The sequence below is a fragment of the Schistocerca cancellata genome, chromosome 1 (genome assembly GCF_023864275.1).
Source record: "Schistocerca cancellata isolate TAMUIC-IGC-003103 chromosome 1, iqSchCanc2.1, whole genome shotgun sequence".
NCBI classification, from domain to species: domain Eukaryota; kingdom Metazoa; phylum Arthropoda; class Insecta; order Orthoptera; family Acrididae; genus Schistocerca; species Schistocerca cancellata.
This window is the reverse complement of record NC_064626.1, coordinates 539062536-539084244: the sequence shown is the minus strand read 5'-3', so window position 1 is coordinate 539084244 and position 21709 is coordinate 539062536. Positions and strand designations below refer to the sequence as shown.

General features: G+C 40.8%; 1 protein-coding gene across 1 annotated transcript in view; it reads right to left on the bottom strand.

The window, feature by feature from the left end:
• The window catches only part of LOC126188895 (uncharacterized), a 249966-nt gene extending 228751 nt beyond the window's left edge, over positions 1-21215 (bottom strand). Inside the window, exons 1-4 of the mRNA XM_049930624.1 lie at positions 21180-21215; positions 14858-15064; positions 13888-13897; positions 9892-9974 (exon numbers count right to left, since the gene is read on the bottom strand). Of these exons, the coding sequence (XP_049786581.1) occupies positions 9892-9974; positions 13888-13897; positions 14858-15064; positions 21180-21215 (336 nt within the window). The remainder of the gene's footprint in view (positions 1-9891; positions 9975-13887; positions 13898-14857; positions 15065-21179) is intronic.
• Positions 21216-21709: the final 494 nt, after the last annotated feature.

Here is a 21709-nt window from a genome sequence, read left to right as displayed (position 1 = left end):
CTGTGTTTTCCAGTATTTTTATAAAATAGTCATTAAACTCATCTGGACTGCAAGAATTAGAGCAAGAGGTGGGCTTTTTCCTGTGCTCATTAACCAGGTCCCGTGTTGCTTTACAAGGATTGTGAGCTTCAATAAATCTGGCATTGCTCTCCTTCTTTGCTTTTTCTACTTCATTTCTGTAGATCCTTTTGGTCTGTAAATAACTAGAGTACAGTCTATCCTTAATATCTATATCTTTAGCAGCTTTGACCTTGTCATTTAGTATTTGGACAATACATTTTATTTTGGCTATTCTAGGAGTATACCACCTCTTTACTTTGTTAGTTTTTTGTCTACATTTTGATTTAGCGTTTGAATATCTCTTGGGTTTTAATGGGAAATATTCATCAAATTTCACTTTAAGGGTCTGGAACATGTGATTGAATGCAGAATTTGGTGGCAATTCATCAATTATTTGGTGCCAATCTATAGAAGACACTGTAGTTTTGAAATCATCTAAGCTTTTCTTTGTAATAACTCTATTTCTGAATACATAATTTGAATGCCAGCTGGGAATTTGTTGTGTACTTATTGAATTTGTCCATAACTTCATGATTACTGCATGGTGAGCTGCTAGTAGAGGGTCCACCACACTTACTTTGTAGTCCCAACTATTTAGGTTTGTCACAATTGTGTCAAGACAAATAGCTCCTCTTGTTGGTAGAGAGTTTCCTACGAATAGCCCATAGCTGCTTACTAAGTTCATGAAAGCTCTTTCTTTATCATTACCTCCTCCAATATGAATGTTGAAGTCTCCACATAAAACAATTTTTGTCCCTAAGTGCACTAGGTGACACAGACAGCTTTCCAACTGGTTGAGGAAATTTTCAAAATTTCCATCTGGGGAATGGTAGACAGAAACAACAATTAAGCTGGCACCTGACAGTCCCAAAGCAGCTAATTCTAGGTCTAGATCTACACAAAATTTACTTAAGTCAATTTTATTGGCACTGAGTTCGCTAATTACATACACAGCCACACCACCATGGATAGTAGTTTCTCTACACCATGCATTCACCATTTCTAAATATTCAAAGTTTCTCTAGTATTCTGCTTGTGGTTGGGCTAGCCAGTGTTCACATATACATAATACATCAGGTCTCACTTCATCAACAAACAGGGATAATGTATCAAGTTTTGTTCTGAGGCACTGGACATTTACACTCGCTGTAACTAAGACAGCATTTTCTTCAATGATATAATTCCCTTTTTCACTGGAATGTTCTTGGTCTTGGGAGTTTATCGCACTGGTGCACAGGGTATCAATGCAGTGCTGCAAACTTCTTGTAATGGATTGAGTGGTATTCCTTATCACTTAGGCACTTATCAAAGCACATGCTCTGACAATTCTCTCTCGCATGTCTTGAGGTGTAGTTGGAATGTTTCTATAAACAATATTTGTTACGAATCCCCACAAGAATGTCCAATCCAACGATTCAGAAATTGTCTCTGCAACTCATTTCTAGCAATCAGCGAAAAATGTGCCGGACACCCATCTTTTTCATATCACATTCTTTTCCTTGTTCATAAAGGTATTTCTTCCTATAACAGAGTTAATGTTTCTTGCAGGAATGTGGTGTACTTCCTACCATTAAGATTTCCTTCGATGAAACAGGGGCCTATAATTTTGTCCAGAATCCCACACCATACATTCACTGATCACGGTTTTTTGGTGTGCAACTTGCCGCAGCCAAAATGGATTTTCAGTTGCCCAATGAAGCATGTTATGCAAATCAACATTTCCATGGCTCATGAATGTAGCCTCATCAGTAAATAAAATCAAATTAACAAATGTGTCATCCCTGTGAATCTGAAACTGTGTTGTTAGAGTAGGCCGAAATGCACGCGTTTAATTACACGCTGACTGGCGTGAAGTCTGTAACAGGTCAGAGAAATAAGACTAGCAAAACAAGAGTAACTGGTAGAATACTTAACTTTAATCCACAACTGTAGAACATCTCTCTTGATGATACATAATTTGAATCTCAATATAAAATGCTATGGCGCCTTGCTAGGTCGTAGCAAATGACGTAGCTGAAGGCTATGCTAACTATCGTCTCGGCAAATGAGAGCGTAGTTGTCAGTGATCCATCTCTGGCTAAGTCGGCTGTACAACTGGGGCGAGTGCTAGTACGTCTCTCTAGACCAGCCGTGTGGAGGCACTCGGTCTGCCATCACTGACAGTGGCGACACGCGGGTCCGTTGTATACTAGCGGACCGCGGCCGATTTAAAAGCTACCACCTAGCAAGTGTGGTGTCTGGCGGTGACACCACACAATCCATACCAGTTAATTGTTGGTGGAGACTGATATGGTAAGGATGATATTTATGGTGATGGAGAACATGAACAACGCTATTCTGACTCATGCCAGATCCCCTTGCAATCTTACGTGAACTAACAAAGGATCTCAAACCATAGTGGCAAGAGTACCAAATTCCGTTTCCTTGTTACTAACTTTCCTTTGCCAGACATGTTTTTGATGCGTTAAAGATCCAGTTGTTCTCAATTTATCATATACGTATTTAAATGTACTATGTGTAGGTTGAGTATGTTAAGGATATCTTTCAGGGTATAAGTCTCTAGCTCTCACTGAATTTTGTTGGCCTTCTCCATAAACAAGAAGCATATCAACTTGTTCTTCAAAGGAATACATCATTCCTATTAGTGTTGTATTGCAAAATTGTCAAATTGTGTTTACATGTCAACTGCACGTTAGATGGATATTCTGTATTCGGCAAATATTTACTATTTGCACAATATACAAGAGAGAATTGTTGGAGCATGTGCTTCAATAAGTGCCAAAATGATAAGGAATATCACTCAAGCCATGATAAGAATATTGCGGCACTGTATTGATACCATTGGTCATCACTTCGAACACCTTCTGTAAATGGACTTCCATGCCATCTTTTTGACCTCTCTTGGCCTACAAAGATCTTACTGATACCTTCACTGGATTCACCTTGATAGCCGCTATCTGAAAATAAGTACCAAACTGTAGCATCCCATTTAAAAAAACAAAGTTGACCTTCATATCTCTGATGCGACCCCACCTAGCAACAAAAAACCAATGTCATATTATGGCCCCCATTGTCCCATGCAACATTTGTCCCACAAACTTTTCAGTTACTATCATATTTTTGGAGTTATTTTAGGTGGCGGCAATAGTTAGTGACTCACCCTGTACATCAATTATAACAGGAAACATTTTGTTTTATAAAATTAATCATGAGCATACACAATATTAAAACATCCATCAGTCTTTATGGCATCTCTGAACTGAACTGAATCATTTATTTGTATGCTTGCCCAAGATTCCCTGATTTGAAACAAGTTCCACAGAAGTGTCAGATTTCATTCAGGGAGTTCTCTGCCATGCCAGTCAATATCAGCATGTGTCAATCAGTCCATGAATCAGTCATGGCATTCTACACTGCATGTAAAGCTCATATTACTGTGTTCAACATGAAGATGTATCAAAACTTTTACAATGTTAAGTGACATATCGAAAAGTCAAAACAAACATGCCAGTAAGAAGTTAATAATTTCTGGGGTCAAGGTCACCAATAATAATTCGCTTAGTTATCATATAAATCAAGAGACTGAAAAGTTACATGTTCATATGGTTCAAAGGAAGGTACAAACAATGTTGTCTTTCATGTGCAAAGTAAGGAAAAGTTCAGTGACATTTAATGTATATAACGTATCAATAAAATGTCAGTTTTTTAAGGATTCATCACAATGGTTAATCTACTTTCAAGGAGACTTTTTGTCTGTCTGTTTCTTTCCATCTGTCCTCCTGATTACTACTCAGGATTTTTACAATAAAAATAAATCACATGTTAAAGACACTGTTTAATGCACTTTCTACAAAAACATATTTTTATTAAAGCATTTTAACCAATTTACAACAAATTAAAAACTGTTCATTTTTACATATTTTTACCTGAATACAGTAACGCCAATGAATGGTTTGTAATATGATTTTGGCAGGCTACATATTGTAATAGGATGGCCAGAGCAGGTGACATGGTCGGGGTTGTAGGGCATGCCTGAGTAGAAGAAGGTGGCTGTTTTTAGTAATCTTCCTCTTTATTGTTGGTTCTTCCAATACGTTTTCCGGTAGCTTAGCCCCACCGCTCGTGTCGTGGTGGATAAGTGCTGATGCATGCAGCCCCGGGAAACACGATGCCATGCTCAGTCAGCGGCTGTGCAGGCAGTAGGAGGTTAGCAACATGAGGCCCGGCCCAGCGCGCCTCCTGCAGACGCTGCGGCTCGTGATGACACCGGGAGTCGCCAGTGCAGCAGCGGGCAACGTCCTTCGCCGGCCGGTCCTCAGGGACAGCATCACTGATGATGACGACGTGACAGCGACCGAACACCCAATCAGGTGAACTGAATGCCAACGCCCACCTCTGATGCCCTTAAATAATGCAGAGCGCTGCTGAATCTGCCAGTTACGTGGTGGCATGTTTATTAGAAGGTTCTCGATGAGTTGGCTAACGCAACCATGGCACATGCGGCCCGCGCCTGCGTAATTCTGCTAATGCTGTGTTCTGGCTGTTGATGACTGCCGCACACATACACACATACCGACACTCGTTGCAAAACTGTGTCACCTGCATAATGCACCAGCCAGCCTTCGTCCGCCGTCTGCCGTGAGGCTGGCGCATCGCGCACTGAAACACACTAAATCACAATTTCGCACCATATTTCCTAAAAATAACCCCCTGCCCTCTACAATATGTATGTGGCGATGTTCATCTGTTCCCTTATTAAACTCCCTTTTAACTACTTTAATATTGTGCTTTGTCAACAGGTGTCATTCGATGTGTCACTCTGCATGTTATAGAGTGTCTATGTAAATATGTTTAATTCCTACAAATAAAATCTTAACTACTCATTCATATCTATCCAGAGACCACATGAAAACTACTGGATCTATTGAAATGACGTTTCTTTAACTTCTTCATTATTCTGGTCAATTTAAGCCATATTTAATGATGATACAACCATTCAAAATCATTTAAATATGAATATGAAGTAAAAAAAATTGCTGCCAGCACACATTCTTGCAACACACTATGTAAACCATAAGAGCTACATCATTGTATCTAGTACTAAACTGTAGATATCAAAAATAAAAAAATAAAAAACTACAAAAAAGTCAGTGAGAGCATATCTTCACCTTCTATGATTCACCCTCTAGCATCGTTTGTTTTGTTATATAGTCGCTGCTACAGGAGAGGTCAGAAGTCAATTAAAAATGGTAATTGTGGGTCCACCACAAAAGAGAAATATGCCCTCAGAGACTTTTATGTAGATCTTCTTGACATCTCCAATACAGTACCATGAAGTCCAGGAATGGCTGCAAACTGTCTCCAACAGCCAAACATAACCATTTCCAGTTAATGGTCAATTCAATTGTATGAGAAAACCCAGTCAATTCCATGTAAACACAGCCCACACTATTATTGAGCCACCATCATCTTACACAGTGTATTGTTGATAACATGGGTCCATGGCTTCGTGCGGTCTGTGCCACACACGAACCCTATCATCAGCTCTCACGAGCAGAAATCTGGACCCATCTGACAAGACCACAGTTTTTCAATCATCTAGGGTCCAACCAATATAGTTCTGAGCCCAAAAGAGGCACTGCAGGCAAAGTTGTGCTGTTAGCAAAGGCTCTTGCATTGGTCATCTGCTGCCATAACCCATTATGCCAAATTTTTCCACACTGTCCTAATGGATAAGTTCAACATACACCCCACATTGACTTCTGTGGTTATTTCATGCAGTGCTACATGTCTGTTAACCATGATGACTCTATGCAAACGCTGCTGCTTTAAGTTGTTAAGTGAAGGCCATCAGCCACTGTGTTGTCCATGGCAAGTGATAGTGCCTGAAATTTGGTATTCTTGGCACACTCTTGATACTGTGTATCTCAGAATATTAAATTCCCTAATAATTACTGAAATGGAATGTCCCATGCATCTACATTGAAGAGCCAAAGTAACTGATACACCTCCCTAATATCGTGTAGGGCCCCTGTAAGCACGCAGAAGTGTCACAACATGACGTGGCTTGCACTCGACTAATGTCTGAAGTAGTACTGGAGGGAATTGACACCACGAATCCTGCAGGGCTGTCCATAAACCTGTAAGAGTACAAGGGGGTGGAGATCTCTTCTGAACAGCACATAGCAAGGCATGACAGATATGCTCAATAATGTTCATTTCTGGGGTGTTTGGTGGCCAGCAGAAGAGTTCAAACTCAGAAGATGGTTCCTGGGGCCACACTGTAGCAATTCTGGATGTATGGGGTGTCACATTGTCCTGCTGGCATTGTTCAAGCCCACCCGAATGCACAATTGACGTGAATTGATGCAGGTGATCAGACAGGATGCTTAAATATGTGTCATCTGTCAGAGTAGTATCTAGACGTATTAGGGGTCCCATATCACTCCAACTGCACATGCCCCACATGTCTGGGGTGTTTGGTGGCCAGCAAAAGAGTTAAAACTCAGAAGATGGTTCCTGGGGCCACACTGTAGCAATTCTGGATGTATGGGGTGTCACAATGTCCTGCTGGCATTGTTCAAGCCCACCCGAATGCACAATTGACGTGAATTGATGCAGGTGATCAGACAGGATGCTTACATACGTGTCATCTGTCAGAGTAGTATCTAGACGTATTAGGGGTCCCATATCACTCCAACTGCACATGCCCCACACCATTACAGAGCCTCCACCAGCTTGAACAGTTGATGACATGCAGGGTCCATAGCTTCATGAGGTAGTCTCCGTATCCGTACATGTCCATCCCCTTGATACAATTTGGAAATGAGACTCATCTGACCAGGCAACATATTTTCAGCCATCAAAAGTCCAATGTCAGTGTTGATGGGCCCAGGTGAGGCATAAAGATTTATCTCGTGCAGTCATCAAGGATACACAAGTGGGCCTTCAGCTCCGAAAGCCCATATCGATGATGTTTCATCGAATGGTTGGCACACTGACACTTGTAGATGGCCCAGCATTGAAATCTGCAGCAATTTGCAGAAGGGTTGCACTTCTGTCACACTGAATGATTCTCTTCAGTCATGATTGGTCCCATTCTTGCAGGATCTTTTTCCGGACACAGCAATGTTGGAGATTCGATGCTTTGTTGGATTCCTGATATTCGCGGTACACTTGTGAAATGGTCATATAGGAAAATCCCCACTTCATCGCTGTGAGATGCTGTGTCCCATCGCTCGTGCACCGACTATAACACCCCATTGATAACCTGCCGTTGTAGCAGCACTAACCAATCTAACAGCTGCACCAGACACTTCTTGTCTTATTTAGGCGTTGCCGACTGCAGCACCATATTCTTCCTGTTACTATCTCTGTATCTGAATACACATGCCTATATCAGTTTCTTTGGTGCTTCAGTGTAGCTCCAACTACTATTCCACATTCGAAGTCTGTTAATTCCTGTCGAGTGGCCATAATCACATCGGAAAACTCTTCACGAGTCATCTCAGTACAAATGATAGCTCTGCCAATGCACTGCCCTTTTATACCTTGTGTACCCTGTACTACCACCATCTGTATGCGTGAACATCACTACCCCATTACTTTTGTCATCTCAGCATATATCTTTACTTCTTAATACATGAAGAGTTAGTGTTTGTTTACATATAAAGTTATGAAAGTTCACAAAATGTATTGTGCAGCAGTTGATGAAGTTTATCGCAATTCAAATGCAGAATAAGCTGCTTAGCACAAAGTTATGAACTTCAACCAATGCCATATGTGCCCTTGCTCCAATGCTAACATCTCTGAAATGCTCACATGGAAACTAGCACGTGACAACACATACATCAGTCTTCAAAACGTTCTGTATTAAGGATAGTGGTTATCACTGAAACAATTAGTTTTCAGTGATACAGGTTTTTTTTTAATGCCAGTTTAACTGACTGTTAAAACTGCTCAAAATAACCGGTTTCCGAAATAACTGATTTTTTGTTTTTTTGTTCCTGTTATTTCCTGTGATAAGTGTATAATCAAACAAAGACTGAAAAATTTTGACTCTCTCAGTTTCAAGATACACAGAAAGAAAATATTAAATGAAATAGACAAATAAAAAAATTACTCTGTCCAGCATTCACTGCTTTTCTCAAAAAGTGGGAAGTGGTGAATACTGTAAAAAAATTCACCAATATTCTCCTAATGGTCCCAATTTTTCGAAACTCTGCTCAAAAATCATGTTTTAATCATAGACCGTACCACTATTTGGGCATTACCAACGGTCAGTGCTACAGAGTGAAAACTGAAATCAAAGAACTCTGCTTTTCATATTAATTTGTCGATTTTTAAGGTCTTCAAGCAGATGAAAGCATATTATCTACACACACGCAGCACATCAGCTAATTTGTACATTTACTGTAGACTATGTATGAATTGTTGGTAAGTTCTTAATTTTTTACTGTTACCATAATTTTCTTCCTCTTGTGTTTTTTCATAGGAATGGCAGACAAATCTTTAATCTTAAAAGCAAATGAAGCTTTTTACTTCATTGCTACGTCACTTCATAAAAACATTTGCAGACTACGGTTAGTGCCATTGTGCAATATAATGGATGTCCAGTAACAACAGCAAGAAACTACCATAGAGGCCAAGAGGGGACAAGTCTTGCCCACTGCACAAAAATGTGTACCTTAAGCCACAACACACAACAATAGGGACCTTACTGCCTCAACAGTGCTGTACCAATACTTATGCCATATGTTCTGTTTCTGTTGGCATTGTTATGAAAATAGCACTGATTGCTTTGCTTATTTAAAATCAATGCCAATTTTAAGAAAAAAAAATTATTCCTTTTTTAAAATAGGTTTATTTAAAACAAAAAATTTCAGCACTGCTGCTACGGATAATTGATATTTTAGTTTTTTTACTCAGTTGTTAGTAAAAAATTAGAAAAAATGCCTGTCATAGCCAAGGACAAACAAATATCGAAACATATCAGTTATTCAGAACTACAATACTGGTATCATTTTTAACCAGCTGGTTTTTCCCATCCCTATTCTGTCTTCATTCTCTACTAGTCCTTGTCCTGACTCTGTCTATGCTTCCTTTCTAGTTCTGCATACTCATCCTAGTTCTTATCCCATTCTCTTTGACATCAAGTAAATTTTTAGTTCCACTGCAGTTTCTTTACTTATTTAACCTGATAAAATTGGGGCCATCTGGTCCTCTCTTTAGTAGCCCCACTGGACATGCAAATGGCTGAATCAGAAAAACGATATGTGTAACAATGCACATCTGACAAGGATATTTGCAGCAGAAAGTGACTGATATCATAGACCCATCATATCAGTTCCTGTACTGCGCAAGTAAAAGGTTGCATTATAGCAGTCTCTTCCTCCGTTACTGTTATCTGACTTGCCTCTGCCTGTGGACTCTGGACACCACAACTGTTTGTTGCGCATGTAGTGCTACAAATTATGAACTTGTGACTTTTACCACCACTACCCTACGCAAAAATTTGATTGTAAAATGCATGTTTACTGTCTATGTTGTGCCTGGGTTTTATTCACCTAATATGGAACTAATTTTCTGTTGTGGGTCAGATGAATTTTCCTCAGTAAAGATAGTTCATTTCAGTATCCTCTGCAAAACTACTTAAAAGTTATAGGAGTAATGAAACTGCTGTTCATTCAATGCAGTTCACAGGACATACTTCTTAAAAACTCTGAAACATGTTTTCCTTTCCCAAACAAGAAGGTATGTGCAAAAACTGTTGTTTTTATTCAAAATTAATCAATTTATTTTCTAATAAATGTAAGGTAAAATGCGACTTACTTGGGCAGGGTAGCTAACTTTTCCCAACTCAGGTCGTGGTAATTTTGGCATCTCAGCTGACAGATAACGACCAGGATACTGGGCTGATTTCTGCAAGGATGTTTACATCACATTAATTTCATGTTAATATTTAATTGATCTTAAATTGCTGCTTTACAATAGTGTACTTTATCATTAATCCTCTCGTATCCTTATATGCTATCTCAACAAATGTTTCAATGTAAGTACAGTTCTGGTGTTATACCACATGGCTAAATTTAGCATCTATTTGCGGCTAATATTTAGCATTTACTTTCTACAAGGTACATATTTCAAATATGTAAAGTCAAAATAAGACCCTGATTACAATGTGTACATGTCAAATATATATGGCTTAAAAATTCAAAGTGTTTCTTGTACTGTATGCCAGATCAAACAGTTTACCTTCACTTAATGGTATGCTTTTGTATGTAAAGATTACAGTTTCACAAAGAGGTAACAGTAGAAGTTTTGTAAATTATGAATGATAATATCCACTGGTATGTCAAATTTACAGATGAAAGTAACTTTCGAATGATGTGTTACTAACAAGTAACACAGCTTGATGAAACTTGGACCATACACAGTAAGAACTGCTACATTATACACTCCTGGAAATGGAAAAAAGAACACATTGACACCGGTGTGTCAGACCCACCATACTTGCTCCGGACACTGCGACAGGGCTGTACAAGCAATGATCACACGCACGGCACAGCGGACACACCAGGAACCGCGGTGTTGGCCGTCGAATGGCGCTAGCTGCGCAGCATTTGTGCACCGCCGCCGTCAGTGTCAGCCAGTTTGCCGTGGCATACGGAGCTCCATCGCAGTCTTTAACACTGGTAGCATGCCGCGACAGCGTGGACGTGAACCGTATGTGCAGTTGACGGACTTTGAGCGAGGACGTATAGTGGGCATGCGGGAGGCCGGGTGGACGTACCGCCGAATTGCTCAACACGTGGGGCGTGAGGTCTCCACAGTACATCGATGTTGTCGCCAGTGGTCGGTGGAAGGTGCACGTGCCCGTCGACCTGGGACCGGACCGCAGCGACGCACAGGTGCACGCCAAGACCGTAGGATCCTACGCAGTGCCGTAGGGGACCGCACCGCCACTTCCCAGCAAATTAGGGACACTGTTGCTCCTGGGGTATCGGCGAGGACCATTCGCAACCGTCTCCATGAAGCTGGGCTACGGTCCCGCACACCGTTAGGCCGTCTTCCGCTCACGCCCCAACATCGTGCAGTCCGCCTCCAGTGGTGTCGCAACAGGCGTGAATGGAGGGACGAATGGAGACGTGTCGTCTTCAGCGATGAGAGTCGCTTCTGCCTTGGTGCCAATGATGGTCGTATGCGTGTTTGGCGCCGTGCAGGTGAGCGCCACAATCAGGACTGCATATGACCGAGGCACACAGGGCCAACACCCGGCATCATAGTGTGGGGAGCGATCTCCTACACTGGCCATACACCACTGGTGATTGTCGAGGGAACACTGAATAGTGCACGGTACATCCAAACCGTCATCGAAGCCATCGTTCTACCATTCCTAGACCGGCAAGGGAACTTGCTGTTCCAACAGGACAATGCACGTCCGCATGTATCCCGTGCCACCCAACGTGCTCTAGAAGGTGTAAGTCAACTACCCTGGCCAGCAAGATCTCCGGATCTGTCCCCCATTGAGCATGTTTGGGACTGGATGAAGCGTCGTCTCACGCGGTCTGCACGTCCAGCACGAACGCTGGTCCAACTGAGGCGCCAGGTGGAAATGGCACGGCAAGCCGTTCCACAGGACTACATCCAGCATCTCTACGATCGTCTCCATGGGAGAATAGCAGCCTGCATTGCTGCGAAAGGTGGATATACACTGTACTAGTGCCGACATTGTGCATGCTCTGTTGCCTGTGTCTATGTGCCTGTGGTTCTGTCAGTGTGATCATGTGATGTATCTGACCCCAGGAATGTGTCAATAAAGTTTCCCCTTCCTGGGACAATCAATTCACGGTGTTCTTATTTCAATTTCCAGGAGTGTAGTACAAAAGATAACTGGAAAAAAAATGCAATGAGATGAACAGAAATGAATTTTTCTTCACAGACAATAATTTATTATGGTTGCCTGGACATTACAAAAGGTGGGACATGGTTCTTAAGAGGGTGTGTGACCATCACAGATAGCAATGCAAATGTGCTCCCATGCTGGTCACAAGGTTGGTAAGGACTTCTTGTGGAAGAGTGTTACATTCTTCCATCAGCATGGCTGACAACTGCTGCATGGTTGTTGATGCATGTAGACATGCTGTACACCAATGCAACATCATGCCCCACCACTCCATAACACCTGTACCATGAAAATGATTATGTTCAACAATGCTGGATGTAGCCTCTTAGGGCAAGAGGTGGGAACACGTAATGCATCCAAGAACGTTGTCAAACATGATCATTTTGGAGACCCATGAGTAGTGGTGTGGAAAGGAATTATGTTGCATTAGTGTATTGAACCCCAAATGTTTGGACACGGTACACTCACCAGTCAGTGTTATTGTGATACTGTACTCCTTCCCCATGTGACATTGTACTCCTTCCCCATGTGCATCTTTTCAGGACTTTATCCAGCTCTGATTTCATTTTTATGGATAACAAGGCACAATCACATCAAACAGTGCAGAGGGAGAAGCTCCAAAGCAAGAGGATATTTGGCAAATGATAGACCTGCCCATTTCCCTGGTTTATATTCCATCAAGCATGTGTGGGATGCATTGGACGGATGTATTGCAGCATGTCCACAAGCACCAATGACCATCCAGTGGTTGTCAACTGCACAAATTGAAGTGACTTTGAATAAAAGTGTCAGCTCTGTTCATCTCACTGCATATTTCTTCCAGTTACTTTCTGCACCTTACCCTTGTTCTTCTTATGTATGGTCCACTTTGTTTTGTACATCAATATACCTCCTCCAAATCAACAGCAGTTTTATCTTCTGTCACATTATCAGATGTTTTCTTCTTGCAGAGGACCTCAATGTTTTCTTCCTATGCACCTCCTCTTTATTCTACATTGTAACAGTGGAACTCTTGATGTTGACAGCTTTTCTCTTATATTCCTGTGTCCTCAATCTGGCCTTCTGGTATCCACTTCCTTTTTTATTTGTTCATGTTTTTCCCATAGTCATTTCTTCCATAAGTGATTTATATTGTTGTTTTCCTTAATTTTCCTTTTACCTTTCTTAAACCTATATTTATCTTTGAAATTTCTGTGGTTTAATTTGGCAACTCATTGAGTACAGCTACAATGCTCTGCCTATTTTTGAGCCAGCAGTTTAGCTTGACTGGGGTGAGAGTTTATGTCAGGTGGAGTGGACAAGGAGAGAAACAATAGGGGAGCAGGAAGTAAAAAAAATTGGTACATAGCTGGGAAGAAGAGCCTCACAATGTGACACCAGTAAGTTTTTTCTGACCACAGAGGGAAGCAGAGTTGTGCTTGGCACACAATTTTGTGAAAGAGAAGTTGGGGAGAGGGAGATAAAACAGAGGAAGAGAGAGATTGTTTAGAGTAAGTGTCCAGTGTTGGATGAGTGAAGTTAGGGTCATGGGGCAGGGAGAGAGGTGCATGTGGGGAAGCTAGTGTGGTGGAGAAGGACCCAGATGGCACTGAAGCTGCCTTTAAAATCAAGCATGTGGTGCTCAGAAGCCCATCCGCACTCCCATCCCCCACTCCCAAAACCAGCTGCTACAGAGCACCTACCTCATCACCCAGTATCATCCTAGATTGAAACATCTGAACTGCATCCTTCACAAGGACTTCGACTATTTAACATCATGCCCAGAAATCAAAAACATCCATCCCACCCTCCCCAGTGTGATATTCCATGGCCCAGACAATATGCAATATCCTAGTCCATTCTTATGCCACACTTACTCCCACTAACTCTAAAGTATGTGGGTCACAACCTTATGGAACATCCAGTTGCAAAATCTGTACCACACACCCTGTCCTGTTCCAGTCTTGTCATGGCTGACCCTACCCTACTCGAGGCATGGCCATCTGAAAAAGAAGTCATGTCATGGAATAACTCTGCTGTTATTCTTCCATAGTATTTTGCATGGACATGACCACTAACCAGCTGTCCACCCAAATTAATGGCCACAACCAAACAGTGGCCAAGAGCAGGGATGATCACACAGTGGCATAACATTCTGTTAAGCACAACATGCTTGATTTCAATGGCTGCTTCACAACCCGCAATATTTGGCTCCAACTTATCTTAATTACATAGATGCAAGTTGTCCCTGTAACACATCCTTCTATCCCATAATCCTCATGACCACAATCTCCACTACCCCCAGTTCCACACCTGCATCAACCCCTGCCTCATGATGCTAACTTCACTCGACCAGCACTCAAATCCTATCCCCCACAGTCTCCCTCTTCCTCTGGTCTATCTCCCCTCCCAACCCACTCCTCTGCAACATATTGTACTGCACACAACTCTCCCTGCTCCCCCTGCCTGCAGTCAAAATGAACTCAAGTGCAATCTTATGCACCTGCTGTCTCTTCCTCCACCTATCAACCGCCCAATTCATATGTTGCCATCATGGAAATAGTTGCTACAATGGAAAATACCTCTACCTTGCACTTCACGGTGGTTTTCAGAGTGTAAGTGTAGATGTAGATGTAGACAGCTGACCTAAGTGTGTTTGCAGTGGATGACATCTCCTGTACTAACTTGTTACATGTGTGGCACACAAACTGCATATAACAGTCCAGTTTACTTTCCTGAGCTACCTTGTAATTACAGCAGATATTTTGTACATTATACATGTGAAAATTGCCATCACTGAATGAGCAATATTCTTCTCACATGGTTTACTGGCTCTCCCATCACATAACAAATATATATTTACTATGAACTATACTAGATATTTCACAAAACTTTTGTTGTATAATGACTCACCCCTAATGCTTCAAGCTCTCCATGTTTCTCAAGGTCTAGAATGATATTTTCAATTGCATTAACAAATGCAATGTAATTCACTGTATAACCACTTTTCAAGAACTTCTTAAGTAGTAGAAGAAACTCCTCTGAAGCAATGCGCAGTCCAACAAAAGAAAGTACTCTCGAAAAATGATTGAGTGTGACAGTGCCAGCATTCTTTGCCACCTACAACAGATTTACATTAAATTATTAGAATGTGCATCTGTCTGAAGTAATCAACCAGAATATATGTTAAAAACCACAAAAAAACAGCAGATGGAAGTCCCCCCCTAGGAAAAATAAAGTGATGTTGTGACACTGTGGAGAGTATTACAATTAGTTCTAAGAGTGTAAATATGCCATTAAAAAAATCCTGATATGATCTTCACCAACTGGTTTTGGTAAATATTATTTCATCTACAACTCAAGTAAACATCTACAAAAATTCCCATAGCGTCCAAACTATCACACTGGATTATTCAAAATGATCTAGGCACTTACAAGCGACTGTAAAAAATGTTTGTATTGAGATAAAGCGTTATATGATTAGATGTATGAAAACAGCAATTCTACAAGCTTTTTGTGTTATTTTCACAAATTTCAGTGTGTGAACTGTTAGTCACATAGCACACATCCAGTCCATAGACCAACTCGGCCCACGCTCGCCCCAAAGTGTGTGCATTGACATCAGTCACAGCTGCCCTGATACTTGCTCATAAAGGAATTTGAGGAAATGGAGGCATGAAAACAGTGTCTTTGATGTGAGCCCACAGGTAAAAATCACACTGTGTCATGCCAGTGTATGTAGGGGCCATGCCAGCATCTGCAAATTACCAGCATCATGTTGGTACGTAGCTCAGTGTCTGAGAACTCACAAACTTTGTTGTGAAAATGTTGTAGAGCACCATCATGTTCAAAAACTAAATTATCACTGTCCTCTTGTACTTGCGACATGTAAGACTGTCCATTGATCATTGCTCTGGCAAAGAAGAAGGGTCCATACACATTTTTATTTGACAAAGCACAAAACATGTTACGTTAAACTTTGGGGGTCCACAGAAACGTTCAGTAGCAATGTGGGGATTTTCAGCTGCCCTTATTAACACGTTGTGCTAGTTTACTTTTAAGGTGAAAGATTACCCCATCATTGAAAATCAAACTGTGTGTGAAATTGTTCTCTTTATTAAGTGCTGCACATCAATGGAAAATTGTTTCAACAAATTTTTCTCACCATGTGTAATGGCTTGAAGCAAATGAATCTGATATGGTCTCATTTGCAAGCATTTTCTCAGCTCTCTCCAAACAGTTACATGTGGAAATCCTAGCTCATTGCTTGCACAAAACATTGATCTTTGTGAATTTCTAAGGAACATATCCATGATCCATTCAACCTGTTCCTCAACATTGATGGCTGAACACTGTATTTTCCATTATGAAGACTTCCTGTTCCCCTCATCTTCTGTACCCACTAGTAAATTGATTGTCTGGCAGTCTCGTTAATATAGTCCTGAATTTCTGACACACTGCGGTTGCAGAATAGCTCTTGCAGAACTGCATCGCAAAATGCCTTTTCTGTTAGTCTGGCAGCCATGTTGCTCGAGGTCACTGCAACAAAAAAACTTTTGAAGTCACGGTTTCCATAAAGATAATCATAAAATACCTTACCTCAATACAAACATTTTTTAAAAATCAGTGCTAGATCAGTTTGAATAACTGTATATTTACAGGAACACTGGAATGTGCAAGTGTTACATGAACCTTAAAGCTTACCATTATTTATCTTCAATAGAAATTCGGCATTAGATTATTTAGTGGTGCCACCTGAATTCAATGTGGAAACTGATTAGCCAGTGCCACATTACTGTCAATCCTTGTGGTGCCCCTACCCAGATGGCATCAACACCACCCTTCGACAAGAACACACCAGACTTGTACATGTAAACCAATCCATGGCCTGTCTGAGTCAATCGTAATTTGACCACTGAAGTGTGCATCATTTGGCTTAGGGGGTTTGGTTATGGTGTTTGTATTTCAGGTTCTTTTTCTTACTGGTAAAACTCTGATGCAGCATAAATTGGACTTCAATTGTATTGCTTATTCTAAGACAGCTTATGCTGCTCTAGAAGTGTTCTGTAACATATCTTAATCTGTCTAATAAATCAGAGTTTGTTTCTGTTGGTTTTGTGCAGAACTCACCTTTCAGAAATTGGTGATGACTCGGGACATGTGATGCAAGCAAATCAGCCCTTAAACATTTTTGTAACTAAGCAATAGTGTGGTTTTTTCAGCCATCAAGAAACTCCAACAACTTCTAATGGAAACAATGCAGGGTTATCATGAGCTAATAGCTACAATCTTACAGGCATTGCAAGCATTAGCAAATGTGACAGTTACAACTTCCATGTCACCATTGTTTATCATTTATCCACCATTTAAAGCACAAAGTGAAGGGTGGGATGTTTACCACCAAAGACAATAGTTATATTTCACAGCTTGCTTGCTGGCAGATAAAAGGCAATGTTCCAGTGTTATTTTCAGAAAATCATGAACTGTATCATCTAAAACAGAAACTAGAGCTGTTAACAAATGTGCTGGAAATTAAGTTGCCTGGAATATTGTCATTATTGCAAGAACACTTATTGATAAAGATGCATGTTATTGGAGCTAGGTTAGAATTTTGGCAGCAGAAAAAGGGTCCCAATCAGTGTTATAGAGACCGTGTTGTTGGCCTACAGGTATTAAGCAGAAAATGCAATTTTAAATGTTTGTGCAGACAGAACTATGTGCACTCTCAAATCAGTGTTGGTATTGTGCATCTTACCTCCAACTCGGAAGTGAGAAGCCATATATTAAAGAAATGTGATCTTTCTGTGAGGGAAGTAATGCAAATAATTCAAGCCTATGTCACTGTCCAGGCACATAGCTCATGCCTTTGTCTTCACGTAACATGACAGAGGTGTGGCAAAAAGAAACACTTGCAGCATGCATGTCGTAGCAGTTCCAGTACAAAATGTCCCAATCTCTGGAAGTCATCCAAGTGAGTGATAAGTCCATGGAAGTGCAGACTTCTGAAAATGCAACCCAGCTAATGTACATAGAAATATTCATAGGCAAATGCTCAGCGAAGTTTCTCCTTGACACAAGTGCTTCTGTGTCCTTGCTGCAGCACTCGTAAGTTTAGGGTCACCACCCTTGCTGGCAGCTGAGACAAACCCTTGCAGTCATGTGCCCTTGCTAGGAAAACTTCCAGATTTATCAGCTCATAATCAAGTTAGTTGTCTGGCAAATATTCTTGTAGTAGCTGATTATAAGGTGCATAATGTTGTTGGGGTCGACTCCTTTCATGCTTTTAAATTTACATTTCATGAAAAAGAATACACACCCCACAGTCCTGAGAGTGTTGCACTATCATAAAGAGTCTCTATGATATATATGTTGAAATTTCCTCAGATGGATTATAGAACGCAATTTATTTTAAAGATCAAGTCACTTTCAAGGAGACAGCTGCCTCCTACTTTTCAAAGTTTGCTCAGTGCCCTTTGCTTGAAAGGACACCCTTAAAACAGAACTTAACAGACTCGCCAATAAAGTGTGTTAACACCTATCCCCGATAGTGAATGGGTCACTCCACAGTTTACAATACACAAACTTAAAGAGGGCCTTAGGAATTTGTGGTGATTTTAAAGTAATGATAAATGCACAAGCTGATGTGAACACTTATCAACTATCAACTTGGAATGAACTCCTTGCAGAGTTAGGCCACGGCACATTATTCAGTAAAACTGTGGGCACAGAAGTATTTTTGATTTCCCTAGGATGCAGCATCATAAGCTTAACTAGTGCTCAATATGGCATATGGGCTCCACCATTATAATTAGTAACCTTCCGAGATCTCTTCAGCCCCTGCCATATTCCAGCATTTTATGAATCAATCACCGCAAGCTATTCTGAACTGTGCCGTATACCTCTGTGACATCTTTGTTACATATGCAACTCCAGAAGAACATCTCCATAATTTCAAACCTAGGACTGGCAGCAAAAGGACGAAAGTGCAGTCTGCGCATGTTATCTTTCATTAAACCATCCTTGAGTGTTTTGGGTTACTGAATTCAGCCAATGGAAGATCATGTCACAGCTGTCACTTGTGAGGAAATGACATCTAACACCACAACTAATGTTCTATGGTCTTCCACCAATTTACAGGGCCACCCTGATCAAACGCTGCAACTCAGTGGAGCAGCTTCATGGCTACCCTCAACACAATCACTCAAACATGTTGCATCCGCTACCTGTGCACATCATCATTGAGGCCTCTTGCCTTAAGGTAGGCCCACAAATTTGGACACTATCCATGGGGTGATCTCCATCTACCATTGATCCACAATACATTCCACAGCTTCCATCCGCAGAATTCTGCAGAGCCATCGAAATCAACTTCTCTTCCAGCATCCCCATTAGCAGCTGCCTGTTTCTCCACTCCTGGTTGACCCTCCAACCTGGGGCAACTTGTGCAACTTCCATTGAGCCTCCTCCTACCCCAGCCATCCACAGCAATTCCCATGGACATTGATGGAGCTTGCCATCTAGAGCACTGTCTGACAAGATCATGTCAGACTCCCTAATATAAACTATTCCATGGTCACTCTGAATCAGCTGCCATGCAATGAATGAAGTGAGCACCAACTGGAGTAGTCATTTGTGTTATTGTGTTTGTATTTCAGGCTGTAGTTGTTACTGGTAGATCTCTGATGCTGCGTGAACTGGACTTGGATTGAATTTCTTATCCTAAGACAGCTTGTATTGCTCCTGTGGTGTTCTGTAACAGATCTCAATGTCTAATAAATCAGAGATAGCTTCCGTTGGTTTTGTGTGCAATTTTCCTTTCCAAAACACAAAAATTTTTCATGCACCATATTTTCAAGGCTGGCCATTATTTGGTTAACAAAATTTCCTGGTAGATTAAAAGTGTGTGCTGGACCAAGACTTAAACTTGGGACCTCTGCCGTTTGTGGGTAAGTGCTCTACCAGCTGATCTACCTGAGTCCAACTCACAAGATGCCCTTACAACTTTACTACTGCCAGAACCTCATCTCTTACACTCCAAACTTCGCAGAAGTCCTCCTGCAAAACTTGTGGAACTAGCATTCCTGGAACAAAGAATTTTGTACAGACATTGCTTAGGCACAGCCTGGGGAATGTGTCCATAATGAATTTTTTACTCTGCAGTGGTAGATTAAAACTGTGTGCCAGACCAAATGAAAGGCAAAATCCCAAGTTCAAGTTTCAGTCCAACACACAGTTTTAATCTGCCAGGAAGTTTCACATCAGTGCACACTTTGCAGCAGAATGAAAAATTTATTCTGGAAATATCCCTCAGGCTGAAGCTAAGACACATCTCCACAATATTATTTCTTCCAGGAGTGCTAGTCATGCAAGTTTTGTAGCAGAGCTTCTGCGAAATTTGGAAGGTAGGACATGAGGCATTGGCAGAAGTAAAGCTGTGAGGATTGGCTGTGAGTTGTGCTTGGGTACTTCAGTTGTTAGAACACTTGCCCATAGAAGGCAAAGGTCCTGAGTTCAGTCTCGGTCCAGCACACAGTTTTAATCTGCCAGGAAGTTTCATATCAGCACACATTCTGATGCAGAGTTAAAATTTCACTATGGAAACATCCCCCAGGCAGTGGCTAAGCCACATCACCACAATATCCTTTCTTCCAGGAGTGCTAGTCCCACAAATTTTGCAGAACTTTTGAGAAGTTGGGAAGTAAAGCTGTGAGGATAGGTCATGAGTCATACTCAGGTAGCTCAGTTGGTGGGAACACTTGCCTACGAAAGGCTAAGGTGCTGAGTTCAAATATTGGTCCAGCAAACAGTTTTAATCTGTCAGAAGTTTTGTATTAGTGCATGCTCTGTTGCAGAGTGAAAAATTCATTTTGTTTAACAATTTTCCCTTCTTTTTTACTACTGAAACTGTTGAGCTACTTTTGCACCTTGTGATATTTTCTGTAGAAATGAGAATAAGTATTGATTCTTAGTAGTGAAATGACAACTTCTATAAAACATAAAAGTTCAAACCAGTATCTAAGACATATGTGATATCTAATCACAAATGTAACAAACTAATCACACAAATCCTGCAAGTTATAAAAGCTGCATAAGCTGTTGCACTATCTCAGAACAATGGCTACATCAACAGGAAAGTAAACTGATTATTATTCTGCAGAAGATTTGTAATTACTGATTCCAATAATGCCACATTAAGAAGTGTGCCCACCTACTTGTAAGACTAACATAACCATACAATAGAGAACTTCTTGAAATGTGGTGTCAAAAGCATATTTTCCCTAGATGTAAATAATATTTAATGTCTAATAAAAATGCAAACATTCCTTTATAGGAACCATTGTAGCTATTGCATTGTCTGTATTAAGTTTTAAATAATGTGCAGCAGTTTCAAGTCAAAGGCTAATGGTCTAAGTTTCACTGGGGCTTAGTAGTCTTAAGTGATGATTTCATGGTAGAGGTAGTAAAATTTCAAGCAGATATCATTTGTTTTTCACTGAACATTATGCAAGAACATTTAAATTAGCATAGGTCAAAAGTTCCCACTTAGAGACTTTTGTGGGAATATACTCCACAACAAACAGATTTTATGAATATCTAATAACCAATTACTTTAATTCATTCATCATTTCACACTATTCTATTCCATTATTTTTCTGAAGCAATCAAATCTCTCAAACCACAGTATTAAGGCCACCACAACTTGGCTGAGATGAAGAATCTACCCACTGATTTCCAGAATCAATTTTTCACTATGCAGTGGAGCAT